Below are 23,837 nucleotides of genomic sequence, written 5' to 3'. Positions count from 1 at the left end.
TTTTGTTTTGGCAGCCAGTGGGGTCTACTTCAAGTGGATGGAGGAATCCATTCACCTGCTGCTTTTTATTGCCAGGCTCTGATAGATGGACACCTGAGGAGAAGGAGTCCTTCCAAAAGGCTTTCCACACCTACGGCAAGGATTTTCATCTCATCCAGAAGCAGGTACAGCCACAGGACATTCTTTACCCGAGCAGATCATCAAGAGGAAAGGTTGATTATTTCTGGTACCAAACATGGGACTTCAGTCTCTCTCTTCTCAAGCACCAAGAATGTTAAAGGAGTAACAAAACGGGACATGGAAGGCCTGTGTGGAAAGGATGATCTTGCCTCTCTAGCCCTTTTCTCCAAGCTCTTTCGGAAGATGAAGCTTTATTCTGTCAGACTTGTCTCACAGGTCTGCCGGCGCTTCCACCGCACATTGTGCTGGCGTAACTGGAGCAAACCGGGGAAAGAAGAACTGTGCTAGATGGATTTGCTGTTGATCTGTGCATTACGTGCCTTACCACGTAGCATGATACACGGTTTACTACATTGCATGATGCCTCTCTTCCTCCACAGGGATTTCATTTTACACCCTACTCCACTTACTCCATGGTTTTACTTCCTAGGTTACTCCATATTCTACTTCTTCCCCAATGCACCCTACAGCAGCATGGCCACTTTAGATTCCTTCTTTTTCTCTTCACAACAGATCCAGACTAAGAGCGTGGCACAGTGTGTGGAGTACTACTACTCCTGGAAAAAGGAGCATAAACTTGCCAGCACTCCTGCTCAGGTGAGTGGGAAGAAAATCGAGACGTGCCAGGAGGGTCGAGAACCTGGGAGAAGGGGAGAAAACCTGCTGGCGAGCCATGCGAGACGCCGCTTTGGCAGGACGGCATCGTCCCATGCGCCGGGAAAGGCCCAGCAGATGCTGCCCGGGGCTTCCCTCTGCTGCTGCCCTGAAAGAGGGGATTCTGGAGCATAACTTTGACCCAAGAAAGCAGCAGCAGCAGCACCACCAAAATGGGCTTTGACTCTCTACAGATGGGTTTCTCAAGGGCTGGCACCCTCGCTGACTCCAGGCAGACCCTTATTTCCCCACTGCTTGCCGACGTCAGCAATCCGGGCTGGCTTCGTGGAGATGCTGCAGATTTTCAGGGATCTTTTGTAGCATCCCAGCGTAGTCCCCAAGAAGGAGCTGCTGGTGCTGTGGCGCCCCTAAAACTCTCCTTACCAGCAAAGGGCAATTTGCTTCACAGAGAGAGAGAGAGATAATTTTGGGTAGTAGAAAATGGGTAACCATGTGTCTTCCCTAATTTGGCTGGATTTAAAGCCCGTTCCCTAGACATTTGTGGAGGAAAACCAGAGGGAAACAGATGTTAGGCAGAGAGGTAGAAATAGGAAATGTAGAACTCTAGATATCCACATATTTATCCCAGCCCTTTGGGCTTTGGAAAAGAGGAGCATTTTCCTCCAAGCTCTGGGCTGGCAGCCCGCCGCAGCCCACTGGCAAACGCCGCCGTTTTCTCAGCTCTTGAGGGTTTGGAGGGATTTGCTTAGGCCGATAGACTTTTGCGCTGGACGCTCTGATTTCCAGCTTTCTGAGGAAGGAAAGATTGATAAGGATTCTTTGATTTCCAGAGTGTGGGCCAAGCAAAGAGGAGCAAAAGCCCCCCCAGAAAGGAGAATGGGGAGACAAACAAGAGAAGCCGCAAGAGGGCTCGCAGCGCCGAGTGTCCCTGCTGCCAACAGCGCCAGCCGCCCCGTTCGGCGGGAGGCCCCTTTCCCTGCGGGCAGTGCAAACGGTGCGCAAGTTCCTCCTCTTCCTGCTCAAAGCTGCGCCTTCGGACTAAAACAGGCTGACCCTTCTCAAAGGCACCGCAGGGGAAGCTCAGGGCTCTTGCAGCGTCGCCCCTCGCAGCCCTGGTCAAGCTTACAACCCACCTCAAACCCAAACAGCTCAGTTAAAACCCAGCACTCACAATGAAACCTTGCCGTGCCCCAACAAGACACAGTTCTTGCAAGTAGGAATAGATACACCAAAGCTTGGTTTGATGCTGCTGATGCAGCAAAAGGAGGGAGACATTTCAAGGCATTGAAGCAAGAAAGATCGGACTCATGGTGCTGATCAATTTACAAACGTGCCACAGCCCAAAAAGACAGAAATTCATACTTAAGCGGAGATCTCGGCGCTTGGTTTAATGGTGTGTGCTAAATTGACCAATGGATGGTTTTGTTTCCTATCTTCCAGGGTCTTTGAAACCATGAAGGAAAGGAACAAACACCGGAGAAGACATCGCCCACGGAAGGAAGCAGAGCCTCTCGCCAAGAAGAAAAGACCAAATTAGACAAGCCTGCAGTTCTCCAGGGCTAGCAAGAGTTAGGCTTCAATAGGAATAAGACTGTTTTTTAAGTCCTTAGGCTAGTTTAATCTTCCACTTAGTTAGTTTACATGAGAGGAATCTCCTCAATTTATTAGTTAAGATCCATTAGTATTATTCAAGGTGCATTAGTAGTATTAGATGTATCAGTAAATGTAAGAAGTTTGGTGTTGGCTATGCTCCGTCTTTTGTCATTTTGCCTTTGTTGAGTCACACTCAGTCTTTAGCATTAAACCAAAGTTTGTTCCATTTTGTCTTTTTGTCTGTATGAAATCCCTCCGGCAATGTTTGCTCCATTTGCCCGGTGCTGCAACCACGGCGCTTGCCCTGAGAGAAGAATCTGGGCACGTGAGTCCTCCCCCAGGCCCAGCCCCTTGCTCAGCTGGCAGGACTTCCAAAGGCGTGTCTCCATTCCTGCCAATGAAATGACGCTGGGCCTTCATCCTTAGATTCTCAAAACTCTCAGCCGGGAGTGGAAAAGGAGGCTTTTTTTTTAATTCAATGCATTGGATCTAAATGAGTGGTTTTGTCTCACTATATTTTCTGGCATAAAAGCAGCAGCTTTAGTCCTTTCTGTTGCCCAGCAACAAAACTTTGTTTCATTTTGGGGACCGATGGACTTGACCACCTTGGAGGACGTTTCTAACCTCTCCGATTCTATCAAATTCATATCCACACGCACCACAAAGACATCAGTAGTTCACTTTCAGTTTCTCTTTCAAGGACCAGTCTCCCGCTCTGGGCCTCCACCAATCTCCTTAGCTACAGCAGAGCGGCTGTGATCATCATCCTCTCGCTTCTCACAGCTTAGGCATTTGCACCAAAGAAGAATCAAAGGCACTCTTTGATCTAGCCCAGCAAATGGCGCTGCCTAGCAAGGCTTTGGTGGCAGGGGCTGTGCCCCAGGGTGGAGAGGGGGCGAGGGAGGGGGCAATGGCCAGGCTGGTTCTGGGAAGCCGACGGAAGCTGGATCCTGTCTGATGGAGCCAGTGCAGCTGGGCTCTGGAGCCTACAAAGTATCTGCGTTGCCCTGGGCCTTGCTACAGCTGCCCCCTCAGTTTGCTGGCGTGTGGGTAACATGCAGGCTGCCAAGGGAGCAAGACTGGAAAGGAAGCAAGATTGGGAAGGCAGCAAGATTTGCTTTTGCTAAACGTTAGGCAGGAAAGCAGTAGAAGTGTCTGGGTTTTGCCATATCCGGGACCTAAGTATTAAAACAAAGGTGACGGCCACTAGTGTGGAAAAGTATTTCTGTTAGTGTTCCTTTCTTCGAGGAATCCCACAGTCTTTTGAAATGAACACCCAGCTTCTCCAAGGCAGCTGGAAGAAAGATATAGAAATTTTGCATTAACTCTTTAAATCTGTGATTCCTTTAAAGCTGTTACCATTCTCACAGACTTCTCTTTTCAATGTTTTCATTATTTTGAGTGATCTGGGTCGTAGGCTTTGATACAGGTTTTCTTTTTAATATTGGTATTACTGTCATCTACTCTTTATATTAATATGTAACTGTATTTGCTTACAAAAAAACCCTTGCCCTAAAACTCAATCATCTTCAGATAACAGGCTAAAATGAATTTTATGAAGTATTTTAGTTTTTGTATATTGGAGGTATCCATTTTATTAGATTTTAAAGCTGTTCTCTTGTAGCCATGAGAGACTTTATATTTAAGGTAGATATTCTCATGTGCCTATACTTATGTAAGAGTTGATGGTAATTTTTTTTTGCTACTATATTCTAATTTCTGTTCCTCCATATATCTTCCTGTTTTCATATTACCTCTTCAACTAAATAACTTTCTCATTAAAAAAAATAGTCTATATTAGTTATGTACTTAGAATAACAAAAATACAAATCAAATGGCTCCACACATGAACGGACAAATAAAGAAACAGAAGATATAATATATGGTAATTATAATAAATGGCTTAACTGAAAATTTGTAAAATTAGTACCTCATCACTCATTTTGACTTGTCTGTCTTATTTAGATGGAGATGTCTCACCACTTTGCTGTAATTTAGCTTTAATAACATCTCTGTTAAGTAGATGCCTGTTTAACAGACAAGCATTACTTAAATAATGACACTTCAGCAGTGAATTAACTTCCTCCTCTGCAATTAAGTAGCTGTCCATCAGATTTATCAGCTCACTAAATCATCCTTCTGTATCTTCATTATTAGTTATGTACAGTGTTAGGCCATGTAGTAACTCCTTTCCAGTACTAGGTCTGAGTCCTTTACATACTGATGGGTACTGGGGAGAAGAGAGAGGATAGCAGTAACTACTCAAAAATCCGAGGATAGGTAATTTCTAGAGTTATGAAAAACAAAGGCATGTACTTAACTTCTACAGTAATATAAACTAGGTTATTATAATTGTATGTTTTGTCTACAGCTGCTTTACTCACATTGCATGCACATGTACAAGCTTCATATTCTGCTCCAGATTTGTCATATTCAGCTTCATTTTTTTTTGCATTGTTCATTCTGGGATGGAGACCAGGGAGAATAGGACAAAAAGCATATGATGCTTTCCTCAAATTCTTCCATGTTGCTTACAGTATATGTTTTCTAAAACCTGAAATTCACAGAATCAGTTGTAAAGGGTAAGATAAAACTTCCAGTTCAATGATTTAGATTTCTCATGTACCATGGACTACAAAGCTTTATATGGCTAATCCAGTTTTAAGCCAAACACATGAAGTTTAAACCAAACAAGTGGAGAAGAAAGTAACCATTTAGTTTTTATCTGAATATACTTTTAAATTTGCTTTTTGTTCCAGTGATTAATCACTTCAATTTTGATGAAGAAATGGCTTATTTTGTGTTTTATTGCTGTAATTTAAATTAATTACTATTGTGCTTACCTTGGGTAACTCCATTCTTTTTTACCATTTGTTTTGCCCTGGTGAGAAACAAGTACATATAAAGTCATCTTTCATCTTTCTTTCGGTTGCCCAGTCAAACTGAACTGGTAATTCTACATTTCTCTAAGGTTTTATCTTTTCTTTAGAGTTGTTGAAAAATTTTGTTTAATCTCTTTTGTACCCTTCTTTGTTCACTGAAACACATGTATTAGTTAAGTGGATGGGGCCACTGGTGGTCACCTAGCCAAGCCTCTCTGCTCAAGCACGGTCTGCTGCACCAATTGTACTCAGGATGCTGACAGCTTTTGAATATCTCTGGAGAAGGACACTCCACACCCTCTCTGGTCAACCTGTTCCAGTGCACAGTCATCTGCACAGTAAATAAATTCTTCATCATGTTCAGATTGAACTTCCTGAGCATAAGTTTCTGTCCTATTGCCTCTTGTCCTGTTGCTCAGCACCACCAAGACAAGCCTGGTGCATCTCCCTGGCACTTCCCCTTCAGGTACTGATGGACGTCGATGAGATCCCCTCTCAGTTCTATCTCCTCGAGGCTGAACAGGCCCAGCTCCCTCTCCCTTTCCTCATAAGAGAGATGCTCTCTCAACCTGCTGGCAGTGCTAAGCTGTTGCTAATGCCTAAATTAATTAATAATAAAAAAAAAACAACCCACATTTTTTGTATTTATAGCAGAACTGAACATTTTAGTCCTGTAGGTACTACTATTTCTTGTAACTACTTTCATGAAATGCAGCCTAGGACTCCACAGAAATGACAAATTTCATTCTAGTTGTGTAGCAAATTATTTGACTTCTCTGATTTATGTTTTCCCTTTATCCTGGGATTAGAATGCCTTCCAGTATATTTCCCTGTCTTTCTTCCTCTTGTTGCCAAGAGTTCTGAAGTGTACCACGACAGCATATTCCAACAATTCTTCAGACAGATGGTCAGTTATAACAAAGAGAATCTGCAAATATGTCTTAATTTTTAAAATAGTATCTGTCTTCAATTTTCATGTCCTTTTCCTGTTCCATAATCAATGAAACCAAAATTACAGCTGTCTCAGGAATAGATTTCTTATTAATTTTTTTAAATATTTTGGGTTTTTTATAGCTGTTTGTTTTGCTGCAAAATTGTTTCCAAAAGCATTAACATCATCATTTGGCATACACTTCTGTATGCACTGAGCAATTTCTGGATTTCAAATTAGGTAGTTCATTTCTAAGGCTCAGCAAAGAATATCTGTCTGTTAGTTCCTTGCAATTCAAATACAAATATGAAAATAATGTTCATATAGTCTAACAAATGAATAAAGTAATGCATTTTTTCCCCTGAAATATGTAGTGGCTACAGTTTTTCAAGATTTGCATTAGGGAGATACTAAGTTAAGGTGGTAGAAGTAGTGATATTCTCCTCATTGAAGAGATACTTTTCCAAAGCTAGCTTTTGTTCTTAAAGAGATTAGTTATATGCATTTATATGAAGCAAATTACTACAGTATCTCCAGTAATTTTAAGATGAACAAAAACAAGAATCAAAGAAACAACTTACTAGGCAATCTGTGCAATAGAAATATTAACCATTAAGTAGTGAAAAATATCTTAGATTTCTCCTTTTTGGCAGCCTAAAATAACAGCCTTAATGGGATCCTGACACTTATTGAATTGTGCATAGTTAATTATAAAAGTTTGGAACCATAAGATTGAAATTCTGTCTTTTTGCAAGTAGATCAAGGTCATGCTTAAGAATAATCTAGAAGTAGTGCACTGCAGAAAGGTCGTCCTCAAAGAAAATCAATGAGCATCATCCCCCAAGAAACACATCTGAAAATTTTAGATTAGTGCAAGTAAAATAGTTGGATGGAAGAGACAGAGAAATTTAAACATGTGACACACAGGACCATTTAAGTTCTTGCAAAACAGAAACAGCTCCTTGAATTTCATGCTTCCTGACAGCAAAGACAGCAAAGTTGATTTCAGTCACATTTGGAAGCTGTGTATTAAAATTAATACCCAAAACTTCTGGGTGGTTTTTACTGTCCCAGATAAAGTGGCTAAAATAGTTTAGCTAACTTAATCCATCCCTCTGTAATCATGTTTCTGGGATAATCTAAATTTGTGCTATTAAGTGAAAGAAGAGGTGAGGCTTTTTTCACTGCAAGTTCATTAGCTTTAACCTCAATTTAGTTACCATTTTACTATCAAAAAGAAATATCCAGTAAACAAGACAGTTTTAAAAACTTAACTTCTGAACTGAATATCTATCACTATTAGCAATAATTATCACAATTAACTATCACTATTTATTTGGGTTCTTGTGAAAAATCTTAACAAACCACATTCTATTCTCTTCTCCCTGTGCTGAATGGCCTAAATTATTCTACTGGTATTTTTCTGGTATCCATTACATTTTCTCAAATAAAAGCTGCAGTCAAGAATAAACCTCTCCAGTTCTATATAAAAATTTTCCCACTTGAATCTGATAAGCGCAAACCAGGAGGTTTTTCAGGACCTCAACTAAGTTGTGCTTTGTTTAACTTTTTTTTCATACATTGTTTTCCTAAAACATCAAAGGCTGTATATTGCATAGTATTAAACTTTACACACCTAATTTTAAGGTAGGAGAGGTCGAGTTTGAAATAGTGATCCAAATTCATCATCCCATTATTTTCCACTGGTTCTACATTCTTCCTTCCATCCATTCTTCATCCATCTACCTTCTTGTCTGGTGCATTTTTGGTACTGAAAAGGAAATGCAATTCAGCTCAAAAGTAAAAACTAACCTGGTTTTGTAATTTCATTGTGCTTCAGTTTCCTCGTGCAACCTATTATATCTGATATCTATCACAGAACTATAAGACTACTTGCTTCACGAACAATAATCACATATCCTAGGCACACTCAGGTATTCAAAAGCTAATTTAGGTAGCTACAGTTTAGGTATTGTTCTACATAGTACTGTATCATAGCATATGACTCTTCCTTCTATTAGGGTGTTCTTGCTTTATGTTGTAGAGAACCAGGATGCCAGCTGAACTCCAAACCTCGTTACTAAAAATGTGTCAAGTGGGTCAGTCAGGATGTGAAGCTAAAAAAAAAGAACCACTGAGAAACTGTTCTGTGGTGTCAGATCTGTGCTCAGAGAAGCAGTCTGTGACCTGAAACGCACGTTGTTGTAGCACCACAGATTTGCTCCTTTTGGCATCTCACTGCTTGGGGGACATGATAGAGTGTCTGTGGTCTCTCTGCATGAAACAGCCTGTCATAGTCTGGCTGATAAGAAAAGTGGTTCACTTAAAGTCACACCCAGCTCCTGCAGGCAGGACTGGTTTTCCTTAGAACGGACACTTTTCCTACCAAACCTGTTACCAGTTTGGCTGAAGAAGGTTTCTGCAAACACCCCAAGGTAAAAGGATAGCGTTTTACTGTGAAAGTTTGTATCATTCTGGCTTTTGCTGCTTAAATTCCTGAAGTGTTAATACTGCATTAACAAAACATATTTGGATTGTTCATCTTGAGGGTTTCTTAATTTGGAAATATGAAACTACATTAGCTGGAGTTTTCTTCAGTTATTGTTCCAAAATGGGCTTTCTTTTATGGGGAAAATGCTGCATGTATATGAAGAAAGTTATTAAATTAACGTAAGCTAGTGTTATAATGTTCATGCTCTCACTGATATGGAATAGTATTGCAGAGATTTCTGTGGGTACTACCAAAAACATACTACTTGATATAATTTTTCTTCACTTTCAACTTCAACAGCCTGTTGGAATACAGTGAATGGCTGACAAGCCAATGAATGTTACAAGGACCAACAGAAGGCTAACTTTTTGGTATGATTGGTATTTTGCAGTGTGTGAGACAGCAATTATAAATCATCTGCCGTAGCAGGGATTATGTACGCACAGCATCAGGGATTATGTAGTAGGGATTATGTATTCACAACATCAAACCTCTTAGGAAAATTTACCTGATAAAATTCAGCACAATGACATCTGAAGAAAGTGGATTCATTGGATACAGGAATCTGCATAGGACAGTGTTCACAATGAAAATGGATTATTACAAAAGAACAGCATATGTTGATGATCCATTGGAAAGCGCCATTACAGAAAAGTTTGAATTGTGACATAAATGAGAACAATTTATCCATAAATTGTTAAAAAATTAACAATTTAGAAAATTAATGGCAGGTAATGACTTAAAATTTCAGACTCCTTTGAAGTACCTATAATTCTCCATACAAAAATTTTCTCACTGACAATACAAATAAAATCTTCAGATACTAAGTAGAAATAGTGATTTGCAAAAACAAGATATCTGTCATTGACTGCATTCCTGAAAAGGCATTACAGGCCACAACATATGATAAAGTAAGTTCCCATTCTGAAACTCTCATTCATGCAAGCAATCCTTGCCCATATACAATAAAGTTAGTGTGTCTTCTAATAAACATATACACAAACCAGACCCCACTATTCTGGTCATCCCACATCAAAAAGAGACCTAGAATGAAAAAGATTAGTTTTTACATTGAAGTCTGTGAATCTGTGTAACACACGGGTCTGTGGAAAAGTATGTTTAAAGCCTACACTGAGGCCTTTTTAAAAAAGCGGTATCATCTTTAGATAGCTGTAAGAAGATTGAAATACAGATACTATTTTGAACATAATGGTTCATTTGGGTCGATATGCAAAGCAATGCTCATATTTGCATTAATACAAAAATCTTCCATAATCACATCACTGATAATCCTTTTTCTATGCAGCTGTTAACCAGGGAATGTGCTTGTTGTCCCTATGGAAATTAAGTAAAAGTAGCATGTTGCTTTTTCTTCAGTATATTAAGGAATGGAAAAGCTTTCACAATGTCAAAAATTCAAATATATAAATGGACTCAAGTAATTCTTCCCTATGACTTCTTATTAAAAAGACTCCAAACCATATAATGGAAACTTAATATGTGAAAAATGTAACAGAGTTTAAAGCTACAGATATGCTTGGCTTTTAATCAGGTTGGCTTTTCAATCTTGGCTTTTTAATCTGTTTAGGCTGGAGAAAGCAAGAAATAACTAAGAAAACAGTCCCAACCCACACAGAATGTCACTAGATTCAGCAAGGTCAGGCGAATGCCAGCAACATATACTCAATCCTGCACAAAGACTGTTTCACTGTGCTTACTCTGATCTCAAAATTGCATGTAAGTGCATATAAAAATATTTTGTAAAGAAAACAAAATATTGACAAGACACTGCATTCTCTGTGAAGCCCCAAGGTCCCCTGGGCAAAATAAATACCCCATTGTAAATAAATGCTGAGCTACTCCCATTCTCCACATTACATCTTTACAATTAATCTCACTTTTTGTAAATGTATTACTACATAAAACATAGAAGAGTAAATCAGCAACAGCTGGCTACCCCGTATCCTGATGTATAAAAGCTGACTAGTTATGTTAAGTATTTGATGGAATCAAATGTTCCATGTGAAAACATCTACCTCTTGTGCCCAAAGCTGGAACTGCCACAGACAATTTTCACTAACCAATCCAGAATAAAGCTATTATTATTATTATTATTATTATTATTATTATTATTATTATTATTATTATTATTATTATTATTATTATTTCCCTTCAATGCTGATTCATACTAATAATATAGCTCTTCATAGTGTAAGGATAGTGTGGATCTTTCCACAGTCCTTTTCTCTCTATGGACTTAAAAATCAGGGCTCAGTGAGGGACAAGATCTCCTATGGAAGAAGGCCACACCAGGAAATCACCATGTAAAATAAAGTTTCAAAAGCACAGATTTCTAACATAACTAAGTTAAATTAGGTGCCAAAGCAAACTTCACTTCAAAAATCTTAGCGTAACTTCAAGACCAAGAAGTCCCTGATGAATATGAATTTTTGTTTTGCTGCTAGGAGGCTTAGAATTCTGATTTTATTTAATGTGGGTAGAAATCAGCAAATGGAATAAAAATCTTTAGAGAACCAGATTTGGTGTCTTTAACCTGGTGTTTGGAGGTGTTGGCAAGGTTTTCTATTCTGTATTCCTCCAACACTTCTTCTAAACCTTCATTTTATAGGGAAATTATTTCTGATTTTTTTTCTGTTCCAAAAAGTTTTCATACTTTTTTTCCCCTTATTACTTTAGAAAAGACTTTCTGTACTGCTTCCATGTCACAGTCTCAATTAAAAGAGCATCAGAAAGGCCAGAGGAGGCCAGAACAAGAGGTCATCTCTTAGTCTCCTGCCTTCAAAAAGGAGAAATTTGAGCTTTACCCCAGCCTTCCTTTATTTTTGGTATCAAATTTCAAACTTATGGGAAGTTGACTGCCACTCAGAGAAACTAAAAAGGGGAAACAATGTACAGAAAAAAAGGAAGAGCAGTATTGATGTAAGACCAAAGCAGTGCAGAAGGGATGCACTTAGGTAGCCAAACTATTGAGTACTTATATAGCTTTAAAATTATACATATTGTTGTTTCAGGAAGCCTGAAAGTTCATCTCCACTTAGATGAGTTTTGCTGGTATACTCTCTTTTGATATATTGCCTGAATTCAGATACACTTCAATGCATTTGCAAGGACGGGTAAAAGTAGCCTGTTCCTCTAGTTACCAACTCTGTTTCAATTAATTTTTGCTGAAAAATATTGAAGTCCTCAATTCTTTTGAAACGCAAGTATATAAGTATCATAGAATCATTAAGGTTGGAAAAGACCTCCAAGAACCTTTGACCAACCACCACCATGCACAATAACCATACTACTAAGAGCCATTTCTTGAATGTCTCCAGGGATGGTGAATTCCCACTTCCCTGGACAATCCATTCCAATGTTTAGCTACTCCCCTGGTGCAACTTGAGGCAACGTCCTCTCATTCTGTCTCTTGTTGCCTGGGAGAAGATACCAAACCCCACCTGGCTAAATCCTCCTTTCAGGCAATTGCAGAGAGAAACAAGGTCTCCCCTGAGCTTCTTTTCTCCAGAATACACAACATGAGCTCCCTCAGCTCACCTCACAGGACTTGTCCTCCAGACTCTTCACCAGCTCCATTGCTCTTCTCTAGACTCATTCCAGGACTTCAATGTCTTTTCTATCATAAGGAGCCCAGAGCTGGACACAGGATTTGAGGTGTGGCCTCACCAATGCCCAGTACAGAGGGACAATTCCTGCCCTGCTCCTGCTGGCCACACCATTACTGATCCAGGCCAGGATGCCATTGGCCTTCTTGGCCACCTGGGCACAGCCTGACTCATGTTCAGCTGCTGTCAGCAGCACCCCCAGGTCCTTTCCAGACACTCTGCCCCAGCCTGTGGAGCTGCCTGGGATTGTTGTGACCCAAGGGCAGGACCCAGCACTGGGCCTTGTTGAACCTCACACCATTGGCCTCAGCCGTGATCCAGCCTGTCCAGATCCCTCTGCAGAGCCTCCCTGCCCTCCAGCAGAGCAGCACTCCCACCCAGCTTGGTGTCACCTGCAAACTGATTGAGGGTGCACTCGATCCCCTTGTCCAGGTCATCAATGAGGGCATTAAACAGGACTGGCACCAATACTGGTGGCCAGCCATCAGCTGGATGTAACTCCATTCACCACCACTCTCTCAGCCTGGCCATCCAGCTACGTTTTTACTCAGGAAAGAGGAAAAAAGAGTAAAAGAACACCGATCCAAGCTGTTGACTGTCAGCTTCTACAGGAGAATGCTGTGGGAGAGAGTATCAAAGCTTTACTGAACTCCAGGTATAATACATCCACAGTTTTTCCCCCATCTATTCAGCAGGCCACCTGCTCATATGCCCCAAAACTGCCAGAATTTAAGAAGCGTTTAGATGATGCTCTCAGCCACTTGGTGTGACTTCCCCTCTGCAGGGATAGGAGTTGGCCTCAGAATGCTAAAAACAATTGCTTTGAAACTGCAAAAGGAAACTGCGGTTTGGTCTTTGTCTCCCTCTTTTCAAGGAATTGGACATTACATACTAAGCTGCATTAAAGAAATGCCTTTGTCAAAGCAGAAGGAAGGTGTTTGGCATCCAGGGTGAAGTTTCAATGCTTTAACTTTCTACAGTTCCCCCAGTCCCAAATCTAACTGCACGTGTGCATGGGTAAGGTTGTGTTCTCTAATGCTCAGCATTATTTCTGCCCTAAAAGCAAAGCCCTATACACAAAACTCTGCTGAGGAGAACCAGATGCAGACTACTCTGGTCATTGTGTAGGGGTATTCCCTGCTGTCCCAAATGGATTCCTCACCCCACTCCTATACCCTCACTATTTGGACTAGTGTGCCAGATTTGTCTATGCTACATGCTCAATTTTGCAGTTTCAAAGTAGTTCCTTTTCCTAGACTCCTTTTGAATGTCCTGGTAGACATGCTCCTTTGTACAACACTGACCATTACTTTGGCTTTGCTTATTCCATCCCTTTATTTTTCTAATAGAATAATTATTACAAGCCTTGCTTGTTGTGAAGCAACTCAGACCACTAACAAGCAATGTTTTTTATCTGTAAAACACTTTTCATTTTAACATTATTCTCTGTAAAAACCATTTTTCTCTACCCAATAATAAAGGGCAATGGAAATGCATCTGTCTTCTTTCACTAGCATTTCATGACTTAGTCACTAATGATAAAAAGAAAGAAGAAATGCAGACATCAAAGGTTATGGAAGCAGTCTTTGGTAGAAGTTGATCCTTAGATAATGTATATGCTAATTTCTTTTGTGCTTCACACAATTTCTCATTTTTCAGCTGCTGAACTGTGTTATAAAAGGAATATCTACACATTTATCTAGCTGCAATAGGAATAGTGAACTGAAATACATAAGAACAGATGCACCACCAAAGGTCTATCTAGCCTCAAATACTTCTAAGTATTACCAGAATCAGATTCTTACAGAAGAATATCAGAATGAGGAGACTATATAATGAGATTTCTCTGTAATAAACTTGTGGTTCAGGAACTTCCCAAGCCAGCAATGTTTCAATAACTTTTATGTTCAATAACCTTTTCTTTCATGATTTTGTCTTCTTTTTCTTTGAACTCATGGAAACTTCTGCATCAACAGTACTTCTGGCAACTATCAAAGTACATATTCAGCTGTGCTGTAGAACAAGTATCTCTTTATTTTGGACCTACAATCTACTGATTTTATATGATAACTCCAAGTAAATGGGATAATGAGTCACATTCTCTGTGCAATTCATGACTTCATAGATACAGATCATAAACCAGAATGATCTCTATCAAATGTCTATTTTCTAGGCCACAGACTTCAAGTCTATTCAGGTTTTTTCCCCTCATATATAGGTCATTCTTTACCTTGATCTCTCTGTATCATTTCAGGTTTTGTTAAATACATCCTCTGATACACTGACCAGGACTAACTACGAATTTATTTAAATGAAGTATATGCTCTAAAAAAGGTTTGTGAATACACATTGAAAATATGTTCAACAGTAAGAGCTTATAAATGTGCATTATACTTCCTTTACTTTAGTCTTTGAAATAGTAAATGAAAGAAATCTACTTTTCTCATCCATTTCTACATTCCTTTTTAAAAGTATGGAAAAATATGTACTTACATGATTCAGTGAGAGTAAAAAGAATAAATATCAGAGACGTAGTCAGATATTGTTATTAAAAATTTCATTTAAATTATTTTTCTTAATTTATACATTAATAATTTTAACTTTCCTGTAATTATATGAACATTTCTATATATACCAGTCCATTTTAGTAGTAAATGCAATTAAAAGAAAGATAATTATCAACTTAACAATAATGATCAGAAAGTTTATTAAAATAATATATTTTAAAAGGAAATTTTTCATACAAGTGACTACTAATTCTCTACACTTTGCATTTCCTACATTTTTTTTGAGAAACAGGACATGTTGTCTGAGAAATAACTCTTAATCATAGGAAAAAAAAGACTTAGTTAACCAAATACATGAGTTAGCTTTTGAGTCTCAGTTGTAGGGTCCTGAGAAGCCCTTACCTCATTCTAGAACAACCTAGAGATATTGTTCAACAGAACACATAATTTTGTGGCCTTGGGAGTCCAGGTTAGGAATGGCTGCTATTCAGATGTGACTGAAAGGGAAGTGTCTGGCAAAAAAACTGCTGGTTTGTTCGTTTTTTTCCCCACCTTGTATGAAATTATCTTCTTTGTATCTAGTGTTATTTCCAAGATGTTATTTCAAATTTCTCATGCCTGGTGTCTGCCAGGAAAATAATTTATTGACCTTTTCACCCCTTTAATATACAAGTGCACTTGAGTGCAGCAACTGCTTAAAGACCTTATTCTCAGCCAGTTCATTATGTTCTTTCTCGAAACTATTTATAAATTACCATACATTTAAAAAAATCTGTTAGGATAAGTAATGCAAGTGTTTCACCCTTAGGAAAATGTGAAGACTAATAATTTTTTAGCATTATGCCTTTAATTTCTCCCTTTGTTTCTCCTGCAATAAGAGACTATCCTATGTTTCTCACACAAATTCTATTACAATCTTGTTAAGAATTTTATCTTCTGTGATAGCCACCTGAAAGAGTCACCATAGTTTTCTGAGACTTCATTCTTCCTTTTTGCTTATTCCAGTTTCTAAAACCAATTTCTGCTTTCTCTTATTTAATTCTGTGTTATTTAAATCCACTTTATATTTTGTTTTAAAATATACCAATACCTCAATTAATCAGTAACAAAAGGAATATTAGGCATAATGTGAGCCTGCTACTGAATGGAACAGGGACCCCAGTGACAGGTTCTATAGAAAGTAGAATTACTGAACTTTGCTTCAGTCTTCACTGCCAAGGCCATCCCTTAGAAACTCTAACCCAGAAGATCAGAGAGAAGGTTTGGAAAAAGATGGACTGTCCTTTGAGAAGGATTAGGTGAGACCATTTAGTCAAACTCAACATCCACAAGTCCATAGACCCTGACAGGACATATCCATGAATGCTGAAAGATCTGGTGGACACCATTGTGAGACCATCTTTGAAAGGTCATGGAGATCAGCAGAGGTGCTGAGGACAGGAAGAAAGCAAATGTCACCCTGGTCTTCAAAAGGGGCAAGAAGGAGGACCTAGGAAACTACCAGCCAGTTAGTCTCACCTCAATCCCTGGGAAAGTAATGGAGCACTTCATTCTGGAGACCATCATTATCCACATGGATGATAAAAAGGTGATCAGGAGTCACCAGTGTGGAGAAATCACATTTGCTCAGCCTGATTACTTTCTACAGTGAGGCACGTACCTGGAAAGACGAGGGGAAAGAGTAGTGAATATAGTCTACCTCGACTTCAGCAAGTCTTTTGACACTATTTCTAATGACAGGCAAACACAAGCTCCTGCATGTGGGGAGGAACAACCCTAGACACCAGCACAGCCTGGGGCTGACCTGCTAGGGAGCTGCTCTGAAGAGAAGGATCTGCAGGTCCTAGTGGACAAGAAGCTGTCCATGAGCCAGCAGTGTGTCCTGGTGGCCAAGAAGGCCAATGGTATTCTTGGGCATTAAGAAGAGCATTGCCAGCAGGTCATGGAAGGTGATTTGGCCCCTCTACTCAGCCCTGGTGAGGATACAGCACTCCAGATGTTCTGGGGTCCTCAGGACAGCAGAGACATGGAGCTCCTGGAACCAGTCCAGCAGAGGCTACAAAGATGGGGGGGGCTGGAGCACATCACTTTTTAGGAAAGGCAGAGGGAGCTGGTTTTGGTTAGCCTGGAGAAGCCTGAGAAGGGGATCTACTGATGCATAAGTAGATCTGAAGGGAGGATGTAAGGAAGGTGGACCAGGCTCTTTTCAGAGGTGACAAACAATAAAACAAGAGGCAATGGGCAGAAACTGGAACACAGAAATTCTACTTGAACATAAGGGAGAACTTCTTTACTGTGAAGGTGCCTGAGAACTGGAACAGATTTCCCATAGAGGGTATGAGTCTATTTCTCCAGCAAAGAGATTATTCAAAAGCTGTCTGCATACACTCCTAAGTACCGTTGGTCTAGGGAACCCTGCTTGTGTAAGGAGGTTGGACAAGATGACATAGAGTGGCCCTTGCCAACCGTAGCCATTTGATGATTCTTTCTGATTCTGTGATCTCCTTAAACAGGCGCTTTTCTGGCTTTTTTTCCCCTCCATTTGACATGACACATGGTGGATGCTGTAGAAAAAAGGTGTTACTTTTGAAGGGTATTGTGCTCCAGCTATGGAGGAGCATGCTATATTACATATTAGTTCAACATCAGTAAAACCTATTCTGGTACCACTGTAATCTATAGCAGGACTAAAGCATTGTTGACTCCATGCCAAGGAAATCACATTGTGCTTATAGTGTGCTTGTAATACACTAGCCTCCTCTCTGCCTATGGCCAGTTCTCAAAATTGCCTCCTTTCTCTTTTTAATATTCCACATACTGTAATTACTCCTTAACCAGCAATAAACTGAATTACAATCTCAATCTCAAGAACTGAATAGAGGTTCTTTAGGAGAGATCTGAGATGACTGGAAGATACATGAACACAAATACATATTACCTGTACTAGTGTAGCTTAAAGGTAGAACGTGGAGGATGTGCAGGTACACAAGCAACACCAAGGTTGAAGTCCTTAGTAAGTGTGGCTTGATTTGCTTTAAAATCTTAGGATCCAGTGAGACACTGGAAGTATTCCAACTGTCAAGGCATGTATTTCAAGAGCAGCCTAACTCAGTGGAGAACCTAGATAATGGCAGCACAATAAAGAAGAGATGTTATAATAAACACATAAACCACGTAGATGTATCCTTTTTTTAAAGTCTTTAAACTAGATTAAAGAGATCTTTAAATAAATGTACATTACAAACTGTAACTATCAAACTAAAACACTAATTAAGGCAGATATGTTACAGTATAAATTTTTTATCTAGGCACAAGGTTCTAAAAAGTTATTTCAGCTTCATCACTTAAACCGGTTAAGTATTTTGTTGTAACTGCAGACTCCATACTTCTCTAGATTAAGAAAAGGAGAAGAAAAATTGGCAAACCCAAGCCTATAGTTGTTTCACTAACAGATCTAGCAGGAAACCTAGAATTTATATAGAAAAGGCCAATCAAGATTGAATCTGTAACTGGTGACTTTTTCAGAATGATAGTTATGACTAGCTGGGGTACTTGAGAGAATCCACCACATCCTGAATTTCTTCTCCTACTTAAATCAAATCTGAGAAAAAGCCAAATGTTTTCATTCTTCAGGAGTAGGGTTTTTTAAATATAGGATATCATGCAATAAACATCTGAACACAGGTTTTAACATTTTAATCCTATTATTTGAGGTTTGTGAGCATTTTTGTCATGGGACCAATGGGAAATTGTTTGCAGTTGATTTAGGTTTCCGGCTTTGATATCGTATTTGATGCTATGATATTTAAATATCTGGGAAGATTAAACAATGAAAAAATAACCAATAATATTTTTAATTACAGTGGAAGTTTTGAAAACTGGCTCATCTTCCATTTTACATGGATTTTAATCACCATCAAACACACCAAAGGTCTGATATCAGTATGAGAGTATCACAGCACTTATTCCATTGGAGACATTTGTATTTCTGCAATAGTTTTTAATATAATCCGAATATTTTTAATTCCAAGATGTTCTCTATCCAAAAGTAATGCCTTATATTGTTTCCAGTTCTACTAATACCTATTTTCCATGTCTATGCTTGAAGAAATTAAAAAGAACTCTACAACTGAAGAATTGTTTTATTTTTCAAATGTTTCTGTTTTGTGTTCAATGTTTTTGCTTTTTGCCTTCTACTTTTCCTATTCATCATTTAGCTAAAATCATAATAACCATTTGAAGGAATATTAACTGATGAAGATAAGATATATATTGTATAATTTTGGAGTTTACAGAAGAGCTGTATAATAAAAAGGATAAAAGAGAATTTGAAGTATCCTGATTTCAAGAGTTGATAGGTGAACTCGACTTCTGTGGATAACATGGTAGCCAGTCCTGCTAAGAAGGAATAGAGAACTGGTACTTTTGGAAAAAACTCACTTGCTTTCATTACAGTCAAAATCTTGATTCACTTGGAGGGAGGCAGATTAAAGTGTTTTTCAGGCTCAGGACTACTGGAAGCTGAGTTCATGCCTCAGATTGAAAAGCCATTATATCAAGTTGGAGAAAGAGTTCTTGGTGCTTAAGTTTAAAGTAACTTATTATGCATCAGGTTTCTAGATCACTACTGAAAGAAAAATAGTATTACAAGAAGTTTGGATTGTATCATTACTTACCTTTTATCAGTTATATTTACAAGACAATACTCTTAGACATTTGTGTAGAATCTGCAATATTGGTATATTTTGTATATGAGAGTCTGTTAGCAACATACAGAATATGAGCAAAGCTTTTAGTAGCTTGATATTTCTCTTATACAGAGCTTGAATTCCATTAAAAAATAATTTTCAATACATCTCATGTCCTTTTCATGACAAATAACATACTAGTAATCTGAGCCACAAGAGGGCACACAATAAGCATTTGGCAGCCCAATGGCCACAAATATATACAACTTTGTAAAAAACACTGCAAAGAATCTTGTGTAAATGTTTCAGAAAGCCTAGAAAAGTTAATGTTTGTCAGAACTACAAAATTACAGCTTGTTGAGCAATGTAAATCTTTTTCCTCTCAAAAGCATATGTATGTATGACTTTTGATAAAAATGCTTATGTATTTGTCCATAAAAATACATCTTCTTTTCCACTGAGCCTTAGAAATTATTTTTCAGTGCAATTCACTTCTAACAGCTGTGTCCATGCTTATATGTGTACATGCTTGTATGTCTCCACATACTGTATAGTTGTTAGCTTCTGTGTGAGTGAAAAGTAAGAAACCATCTAAGTACCAGAAACTAGGTAAGTGGATTTGTAAAGATGGTATGAATAAAGGAGGTGAAATAGTTTCAGAAAAAAAGCTAAGTGGAAAACTGAGAAGCAAAAGCCTTCTATGTTCTCTCTTTTAAGCCCTGTCTGTTAATTTTCTTATGCTGCACAAAACTTTGAAATATATAATGCTGTAACCAGTGAATGTAAGTGGAAAATTTAGATCTGGAGCAATTTGTGTTCCATGATTCTGTAATTTTGACATAATTGCATACAGGTATAAATTCAATGTACAAGTACCTTATCACTGCAGGGTGATTTTGAAGACATAATTTAGACAGGAAAAGGCTATTCATTGAACAGTTGTGGCATACTTCAAGCTAAAACTAGATCAAGAACTGATAGCAAAAGCTCATAGCTAACATTCCTGATAGGAATTTTCAATTACACTTAATAAATCTTCAGGTAATACTTAAGTGAAGCTCTGCATTACTGTTACTATTTCCTGCTCTATCACAGTCCCATGTTCTTCCACTTCAATAGCCATTTGTCTTATTTTTGCCATTTGTACTCCCACGAAATACTCTGACAAATTCTACAAGTCTATTGTTTTCTTTTTCCATTCACTCTAAGAATACTTAAGTAGTACACATAGTAAATACTACGTAGTAGATATACACAGTAAAAAAACCCTAGTTTATTGTACTTAAGGAGCTTTTACTGCTAATAAAGCCTTATTTTATGAATTTATACAAAGAAGCAACCTCTTGCCTGAGAGAACAAGTAGATAGTCTTAAATGAAATTAGAATAGATCTACCTCACAAACTGTTGACTTCGCCTCCTATAGATTACCCCTTCCTACACTCTATGTGCCTGGTACACAAATATAAAACATAGCTAGCAACCTCTTCACGTAAACAAAACCATGTTTGGAGTCAAAGTTCAAGTGCTGTCTCTGTTACAATTTGAAATAAATAGGCACCGTCTGAGAAACAGACAATTTCTAAGGACTGCTGACAGGAATTCTCAGATCCTTCTGTAGAGAGGAGTAGGCGTCCATTTTTGTCTGGTTCAGACCCAATTCTCCACAAGCCTACTCCGGCTTTAAAAATCAGAATGTAGAATCCTCTCAGGCTTTGAATGACTGAGATGTGTCTGCCTCAAATCAAACCACAGGATGAGTACCAATAGTTCCTGTGACAGTTTATGGTAGTAACAATAAGGTATTTCTCTCTACAGGGAAAGAAAACTATGATGACTGCTACTGTAAACAATGCAAAATGCAGAACAAAAATTATAGTCTGAAAAACCAATAGGTAAAATAGAGATAGTCAAGAATATTCACACTGGGACTTTCCCAATCTAAACCATGACTTTCAAAAAACAGTGCTACACAGGAAAAAAAGCTGTGGGAGATCATGAAAAAATTAAAACACTGGCACCTGTAGAAGGCAGCTATTGAGGACAGCTACCTTTACAGCAGCCCCATACTCTCAACAAATCCTTTACTGGTAAATCCTTTTATAAAAAGGATTATATAAAAATATAAATTAAAAAATTTGCTTGGTAATGCTTCAGTTTCAATCAGAAAAGTACAAGTTGCTGAAAAGCAAGCAAGTAAAAAACTGCTTCAGAGAAATAAAACAGACTCCCCCTCTCCCGGCATTTTTTTTTTTTCTGCAAGATAAAAAGTATTGATTGTGAACAGGTAACGTTTTGGAAATTAGTTCAGTTCTAAGGCGGAAAAGGTTGCCCTCCACTAGCATATGTCAGGAGATGGACTGAAGGCTGCTCTAATGAACACAGATTATTCCTGAAAATCTAAGGGAGACAGGAAAGATGGACGTAGGAAAATAGAATTGTAAAAAGGAATTAGGAGAAAGTTCCCTCAGAAGACCTCTAACTATCCTTTTATATTTCTGGCGTCGCATATGTAAAGTTTGCTTCCACCGTCAGCGTGGAGTACTGGCATTCGTAACACGGACCCTAGAAGCAGCAAACGAGCTGACGCTCTAGGCCAAGCTTTGCAAGTAAAGGGGCCGGCAGAGGTCGGGCAGCTCGAGGCGGCGACGCCCGGCCCTTCCCCCGGCCCCCGGCCCCCGGCCGCCGCTCCGGCCGCACGTCCGGGCCGGCCCGCCCCGCCCCCGCCGCGTGACCGCCCGGCTTCCGGGGAGAGCGCCGGGCCGGCAGCGCCGCGGGTGCAGCCACGGCAACTTTGGCGGGGCGGGCGGGCGGCGGCGGCGGCGGCAGCAGCAGGGGCACCACCATGTCCGGCAACGGGCTCACTTACAGCGAGCAGGGCGGAGAGGCGGCGTCCGAGCTGGCGCAGGAGGCGGCTCCCACCGTGACCCCCTCGGCTCCCGCGGCCTTCGGGCTCTTCAGCAGCGACACCAAGAAGTAAGGGGGCTCGCGGGCGGGCGGGGCTGGGCTGGGCTGGGCTGGGCTGGCGGGGCATCCCACGGGCAGGGACAGTTCTTGGGGCCTTGGCCGGGAAGCCGCGCCTTCCGCTTGACTCCCGTCGTGGCTCCGCGGAAAAGTTCTCTTGCTTGCGTTTAAAGTGTGCGTAGATAGTGGGTTATCTGTAAAGTGTTTCTTTTGGTTTGTTTGAAAAACTGCTTATCGATTCTCCTCTGTTTCGACAGCTGACCGCGGTGAAATTGTCCTAATTTTGCCTTCAAATGTGTATATATAAAAAAAGTGTTTGTAAAAAGAAGTGTTTGTGATAGTTATGGCTGGAAATGTAGTGGATCAGGGCGAGGTGGCCAGCTCGAAGTGGGTGTTAACAGTGTTAACAGTGTCTTGCTCAGAAGTCAAAATGAGGAAATGGAGAAGGTAAAAAAAACCGCAGCCAAGTGCACTGGTACAGAAAGCTTTCAGCTCCTTAAAGTAGAAGTGGATTGGAGAGGAAGAATGTCCAAATGAAAGGATCAAAAGGTTTGCTAAGCTGGAATTGTATTCTACAACAAATTGGAAATCTATTCCAAGAGCAACCAATAAAAAGCACCATAAACTTAAGGTCTCATGTACATTAGAAAATCAATTGCTGCATCTTCAGTTTGATTGTTCTGCACAAAGAGAACATCTATGCTCTGGAAACCTCGACTGATGTGTTTATTTGTGAGCCACAGCAGAGTAAATCACGAAAACATGAAGCTGCAGACACTCTTAATGCTTAGCTCTATGAGACAGTAGCTGATGGGCCTCCTCAGTTTGCCAGATGAGTCTCATTTCTTTTTCCCTTTCTATTTTGCTAAATACTTCACTTTTTCATTCCAGTTCAAATTTTCTCTGCTCTAGTATAAATGTGCTTCTGTGGATCTGTGTGTTTTAGCTGATGTATGTTGTTTGCACTCTTCTTTCCTTATCCCCTTCCATAGAAACAACTTGGCACTTTATTTCCAAACTATTATTTTGCTACTTTCTTTTTACCACGGGGTGGAGGGTATCCTGTTCATTGAACATGGCCATAATTTTCTAAATAACTCATAAACATAGGACTGTTTGCAGATATAGTTCTCCATTTTATTAAATGCAGAAGCTGAAGTGAGTGATTCTACCCGACACTCCCCAGTGATCATAGGGAAATACAGCTCTGTGGTCCTGAGATGTTTTCCACATGTGTATGTATATGGATGTCTTTTAGTATGGAAGAACCAGCAGCTTGTGCTATGTGAGCGTGCCAAATTAATTAATTGCTCTTCTAGACTTGCTCTTACCCTTACAGGAAAGTAATCTTCTAAAGGAGTG

At 39.5% G+C, this 23,837-nt stretch overlaps 1 protein-coding gene and 1 long non-coding RNA gene across 4 annotated transcripts in view; one reads left to right on the top strand and one right to left on the bottom strand.

Annotated features, from left to right (window-relative positions):
• Nucleotides 1-2,237: 2,237 nt before the first annotated feature.
• Nucleotides 2,238-22,487, bottom strand: LOC115915433. Of its 2 annotated transcripts, none has more exons than XR_004061499.1 (4): nucleotides 22,381-22,487; nucleotides 7,838-7,972; nucleotides 4,773-4,942; nucleotides 2,238-3,682 (listed from the first exon to the last, which is right to left on the bottom strand). It is a non-coding gene; the product is annotated as an uncharacterized LOC115915433 (long non-coding RNA). The 2 variants fall into 2 exon arrangements; XR_004061500.1 differs by lacking the exon at nucleotides 22,381-22,487 and adding an exon at nucleotides 9,201-9,254.
• Nucleotides 22,263-23,837, top strand: part of AP3B1 (adaptor related protein complex 3 subunit beta 1) — a 152,829-nt gene continuing 151,254 nt past the window's right edge. For both annotated transcript variants that reach the window (XM_030968838.1, XM_030968839.1), the window contains exon 1: nucleotides 22,263-22,487. In XM_030968838.1, coding sequence (XP_030824698.1) covers nucleotides 22,357-22,487 — 131 coding nt within the window. In that variant the 5' untranslated portion in view covers nucleotides 22,263-22,356. The remainder of the gene's footprint in view (nucleotides 22,488-23,837) is intronic.

Source organism: Camarhynchus parvulus, chromosome Z, assembly GCF_901933205.1.
Source record: "Camarhynchus parvulus chromosome Z, STF_HiC, whole genome shotgun sequence".
NCBI lineage: Eukaryota > Metazoa > Chordata > Aves > Passeriformes > Thraupidae > Camarhynchus > Camarhynchus parvulus.
Note: the sequence above shows the minus strand (reverse complement) of the source record. Positions and strands in the feature narration are given on the sequence as shown.